Source organism: Drosophila ficusphila, unplaced genomic scaffold (genome assembly GCF_018152265.1).
Source record: "Drosophila ficusphila isolate 14025-0441.05 unplaced genomic scaffold, ASM1815226v1 contig_106, whole genome shotgun sequence".
Classification (NCBI taxonomy): Eukaryota; Metazoa; Arthropoda; class Insecta; order Diptera; family Drosophilidae; genus Drosophila; species Drosophila ficusphila.
Window position 1 is genome coordinate 4,279,698 of NW_025063993.1, and position 6,084 is coordinate 4,285,781.

The window sequence follows — 6,084 nt, forward strand, 5'->3', positions numbered from 1 at the left end:
CAAAGTGACGAGACAGGAGGAAAGGGATGTCCTGAGGGGGTTTTGTCATTTGTGGCTCGACGAACGCGCGTCGGCTATAAATGTTTATGATTATGGTTTAGCCAGCCGAAGATTTACTTTACACATGTGCTGCATTTTGCATATGATACCAGCTACTGCTAGAGATGGAATCGTGAGTATCAAAAAAGGCAGGATTAGATTGCAAATGATACAAAACAAAAGATAGGAAAGAGACCTTGCACCTTTTGTAATTCTATCATAATCTTCTGAGAAGAATTTACCGTACATTATTAATTTGAGTTAAAGGTTAAATTGTTTGTTATATTGCAATCACCAAACCATTTTTTTTAATTTTATTAAATTTTACGAATTAGTTTACGAATTAAAATTATTTACTTTCGTAAGCTGTTTAAATTATTGATATTTAATATGATCTAATATAATGCAACATCGCACGCTCACATCGCCAAAAACGAAGGCGAAATCGAAACCACCACCCGCGTTTCAAAAATTACCAAACGCATAAAAACTTATGTTTATTTGACTTGGCCTTCAGTCGGCTGCCGGGTGCCACGCCCCCGCCCCCGGATCTTACCACCCACTGCCAAACGTTAATTGCGAGTTCGGCAAGCCCGCGAATATCGCACATGTGGAGCCTTCTGCGGCTTTAAGTTACGGCCAAAGATGTTTGCGCTGTTTCCAGCTTTATTTTAATCTTTTCCATGATAAAATTTTACGATATTTGGTCGTAACTCCTCCTCGGGCTTTCAATGTGAAAAAATTCGGGCATATGCCATATTTGGAATTATTTTTAATTGGTGCTACTCACTCCATTTTCCCAGGCATTTGGCTGCAAGGTACAGTCAGCCCCGGAGGCTTTTCGCGTAAAAGCTTTCAAATCAAAGCAATTTACGCTTTGATTTGTGCGAATCCGGCAAAAAAATAAAGTACGAGCCCAAACAGAAGCGGCTCAAATTCGGCGCGTGAGATTTATGTAGTTGAAAGATTTATCCACGCAAAATTTATTGCAAGTCCTGACCGTGTCCACGAGGAAATCGGACTCGGGGTTAGGACTTCATAGACCTGTTCGCCGTTAAGTGCTTTAAAAGCGCATAAATCACGCGGTTGTTTGGCACTTTGGCGAAAACCGCGTTGACAAACTTGCCCAAACACAGCCTCGCGGAATTTCCCCAAGACCCGCACTCCTATACACATTGAAAAACAATACCAGAATTACATAACATAATTTTTTTTTAGTAAGGTGGATAGCAAATAGATTATGTTCTTACAACTTTCACTTATTGAAGGACTTGAGGAATAACCAATATTATAATTTCAACTAATTGAAAATATATTTATCTAAAATGGAGTAATTAATTTTAATGACATAAAATATTGATTTATAAAATAAAGGTTCCTATTAAAGCTTAGTAATTCATTCTATTAAACACTTAAGTACATTATTATTCAGTAAATAACTCTTATCATAAAAAAGACATTTCAGATTTCTTTTTACAGTGTAATATTTTTTTCTCGTCCTTTTAGGCCCGTCAAATTACGCGTAAATGGCAGTTTCAACTGGAACGGCCTCCCACCTCGTACTCCCACTGCCGGAAAATCTCTGTGGTTTCGAGGCCCGCGGCGCCTCAACTCAAATCTCCCTTAGTATTTTCCCCTTTCTCCCGTTGAACACACTGTCACATACGAGCCTCGTTGATGGCATTTTAATTAGTTTTAGGAACTTGTAGCTACCATTTGATTGAATTGTTTTACGAGAGTTGTTTTTTCGGGCGACGGTTGGGTGCGAATAGAATCTGTGGGTCCTTTTTGGGTTGGCAGGTCGATTTTGTCCATGTAAAGTCCTGAGTGCCATTTTAGGTTTTGTTGAAATCCAATTTTAAATTACATTTTTTACGTTCACAACCCTACTTAATTTTTGGATAAAACTAAAGATTTTAACCATTTGAATCTACATAAATATTATTTCCATTTAAAAGTACAAAGTACAAGATGTGTATAAAATCGTTTTAAATTTTGTGAACAGAACAGACTTTTAAAGAAACGTTTTATTACTCAAATAAATCTCCTGTCTACGGGATACACTTATTGGCTTGATCCAACAACATTTAAAATTCGTAGCAGCTTAACAAATACTTTTTTCCTTGGACTCTCATTTTTAAGAGTCACAGCTGAAGCATAGTTTTTTTTTCTTTTTTATAAAATTTTTATCTCCTAATCCTGGGCATCAGTCAAGCATCAAATTATGTTTTCACGTTTTTACGACATTTGTTTCAAATTAAGCTGGGCGTCCTCCCCTAAGACGCTTCCCACTCCACAATTCCATTGCATTGTTTCCACTTGTTGTGAATATTTGAAAAGACCGTCTGAGGGGAAAACTCGTCCTTGTAATTATCTACTCGACCGCCGTTGGACGTCTAAGCGCAGTTTCCAATTAAAATTAATGAAATATTTTACAGGAGCTGAGGAACTTGGCCGGGTCAAGTCGTAAAACCGTTTTGGAAAATCTTGTCAAAGCCGTTTCATAATCATAACCTTTGCTGCTATTCGCCTCTCCCCCATTTTTTTGAGGGTGTAATTATTAGCACCCAAGGAAAATTGCTTGGGATAATTCCCATCGAAGCAGGCGACTTTGAAGTGTTGAGGTTTTTCGGTTCCCAAGGGACATCAGCCATTTCTTTTTGCCGCGCTTTCGGTTTGACATTTTACCGTGGCTTATAATTGAAATTTTTCCGCTGCTCGAGAAAGTTTTCAGGTTGATTTTTTACCCTGTTGTTTCGGTCCCGATGGCTACTTTTTAATTTGCAAGTCTCGGCGTTATAAATGACCAAAACACATACGTAAAATTAATGACAATGCCCAGGACTTTCTGTCAGTCTGATGGACAGACGTGGGGCAAAGAAATGTTTGCAAAAAGCATTTCTGCTTAATGTTGATTAAAATGCCAGCGCGCTTTCATTTGTGGCGTGAAAAAATGCCCGCCAATCTCTAGTCTTTTCCGGCTCCCTTTTCTGGCTTTCCCTCCGTTTTCCGTGCTGGCCATATTGACAGCCGTAGAAGTTTTTGGCCAGCATCACAGCGGGCAGCTGTCTGCACTCGGCCATCGAACAATGGCGAATGGATAAATGGCGAAACGCTCCGATGGACGAGTTTGAAATGTTTTTCGGTTCGGTCACTTCTTTTTCCCGCTTTTTCCAGGAGGCATTGCGTAGACAAATGAATGGAAATGTCAAGCTGCACTGCAAGTGGTTAGGGTTCGTTGGGTTGTCAGTCAGGGGATTTGAATTTGGGTGAGTTGAGATGGTGCTGCAATGAATAGAAGCTTACTGGGATTCACCTGCGAAGGAGTGTATGTTATCATGTAAATTTAAGTAATTTAAGCCATAAATAAATTAAATGAGATAACGTTATTTTTTACTAAAGCAAAGCATAAAACTTAAATATTTCTTAATTTCAAAAGTATATAATTTTGAGTGAGAATTTAAAATACCATCCCGCTGAATTTAACGTACCATCCTTGTTACCTAAACTCTAGCTTTGACTACATCCTCAAGTGGCAACTGTACTCAACTCTCGAGTGCATTTCCACTGCACTCAGATGAAGGCCCTAGAGTCCATGTACAAGTAGCCATAACTTGCAAATATAATGACAAAGCAATTAAACATTATGGCAGTCCTAGATGGGCATATCTCTCCCCCGGATCTCCGCCCTCGAATCCAACAGAAAACAATCAAAAACGGTGTCGAGTCTTCGCTTTACATTTCTTGGGCAGGGGTAATAGCTTTCAAACAATAAATGTCCGCAAAACCATTGACATGGCTAGCTGAAAAGTGGGGTTGGCCCAAAAGAAAGGGAGGGAGCCGATGAAATGGTCAGAGTGGCCAAGTCATTATAGAAGTGGAAGTCGGCGAACCTGGTCTGCAAAGCAATTCATCTAATTTGCATGAGCCTTGATGGGGTTTCCATATGAGCACTCGAAAAAAAGAAGTTGACGCCAAAGGCAAATTTTAATCTCAGAATTATTAAAAATATTTATACCTTATACTGAAAATTTTAAATAAAACAGTTTTACATAAATAAATTATGTTGTATTTTATCTGCGAAAAGTGAATGTGGTAAAGTTCATGTTTTACGTTTGTTTTTAGTGTTTTTGAGCGGGGTTGGCTGGCAGTCGCACAATAAATAAAATTAAAATGATGGCAAACAATGGACTGGACTGGACCACGGCAGAAGTGGAACCGGAGACCGGCGGGCCGGACTTATTTGACTATTCCGTAATGCGACACACACACGGGCGTAATGACCTACGAAACACAAAACACCAAATAGCTGGAAAAAAAGACGATGACCGACCAACAACGGGAGCAGGCAAAATTGAAAAAGGAAATTGTTTGTAACTGCGAAACGAGTTTATTATTTTGGCACCCTTTTCGCAGTGGCCACACCCCCATCCCCCGCCCCCAAAAGGGTGACCCCCGAAAGAAATCGCGAATTTTACATATGGCTTTTTGGCCAGGACCGTTTGTCTGAACGGAACTGAATGGGCAGTAGTCACGGGTCCGTAACCTTTTTTAATTAAAATGTTGACAGGCACATGGAAAAATGCAGGACTTACGTGGGTGGAAAAGGGGGAGGCAGAAATGAAGGAGTAGGTACGGAAGGAACGGCGGCGGAAAATGGAAAAGCAGCCGAGCATCTCAATGGGCCGTGAAAATGTCAGATCAGAGCAGTTGCAGACAACACCTCAGGCAAAAACGTTGCACCAAGACAAGGTAGAATGGTAATTCCAGAAATTATATTATGAATAATGTATAAAAAAAAAGAGCCAAGTATTTATTTTTAAGTACGACCACTCCATTGTCTGTCATTATAATTGATTTCAATACACAGGAATATATTTCTTATTCTAAGGACTTTAAACACTTTATCACCAATTATTATGTGAACTCTTAACTCTTTATTTAAAATTTGGCGATAATATTTTTGGCCTTTGGTAATTTTTTAAGATTTGATAGATTATGAAATCTTTTAAGAGATAAAAGGGTTACATTATTTTTGATAAGAAAGAAAAAATATAAAATTTAAGTCTTTTAATGCTACATATTAGATATAAATGATTGGTTTAATAAATGATTCACTTGACTCACACTCAGCAAACATGGACTTAAATTGGAAATAACTTTTTATCTCCAACTTAAGGCAGATGAAAAAGAACATCCAGGGAAACAGTTGTCAATGTCGATTTGGATAGAACTGAACGATCTAAGGAATCAGTTAAAATGGAAACCGAGGACCCCGAGGTTGTTGAAATGGCCTTTTGCCAGCGTCATATGAATCGCTTTGAGGTTCGGAAGGTAATGATCCAATATTTTACTTAACCCTTGCCTTTAAATTCAATTAACTTTCTACATATACATTCCTAAATAGTGGGTTGGCTTCGCGAGTTGGTCTTGGGGTGAGTAACTAAGGCAGTCCGATTTCAAAAATGTAATTTCCCCAACTGCAGACATCAAGGTGGACAACTGCGCCATTTGCCGCAACCTGATGACGGATCTGTGCATCGAGTGCCAGGCCAACCAGGTATCGGAATTGGAGGCTGATTGCAACGTGGCATGGGGCACGTGCAACCACGCCTACCACTTCCACTGCATTTCTCGCTGGCTCAAGACGCGTCCAATTTGTCCTCTAGACAACAAAGATTGGCAGTTTCAAAAAATCGGCTACTAAGTTCCCATCTTAAATGCAAATATTAACATCGTTAAACCTTTCTATTTTCACTATTTAAATATGTAATGCCTTTTCAAAAAATTGTTGACTCCAATAAATGTTGTGGCTAATTTTAAAGCTTTCTCCCAAACTGAAATTAATTTTATTCCAGTGTATATATTTGAAGTACATGATTGCATATTCTTTAAATTCACGAGTGGAAAACAAGTTTTCCCTTAATATTTTTTATGCGGGTACGTTCTCATTGATTTCTGCATAATTTTCAAGAACAGTATCGGCGAATCCACCTCCGGCAATTTCCCATCATCGACAGTCGCGTGCTTGGAAGTTTTCCACTT

At 38.9% G+C, this 6,084-nt stretch overlaps 1 protein-coding gene across 1 annotated transcript; it reads left to right on the forward strand.

The window, feature by feature from the left end:
• Positions 1-5,217: 5,217 nt before the first annotated feature.
• Positions 5,218-5,863, forward strand: LOC108099735 (RING-box protein 1-like). Its single transcript, XM_017203356.2, has 3 exons — positions 5,218-5,373; positions 5,447-5,474; positions 5,526-5,863. The coding sequence occupies exons 1-3, from the start codon at positions 5,299-5,301 to the stop codon at positions 5,744-5,746; spliced, it is 324 nt and encodes a 107-aa protein (XP_017058845.1). The 5' UTR covers positions 5,218-5,298; the 3' UTR covers positions 5,747-5,863.
• The last annotated feature ends 221 nt before the right edge of the window (positions 5,864-6,084 follow it).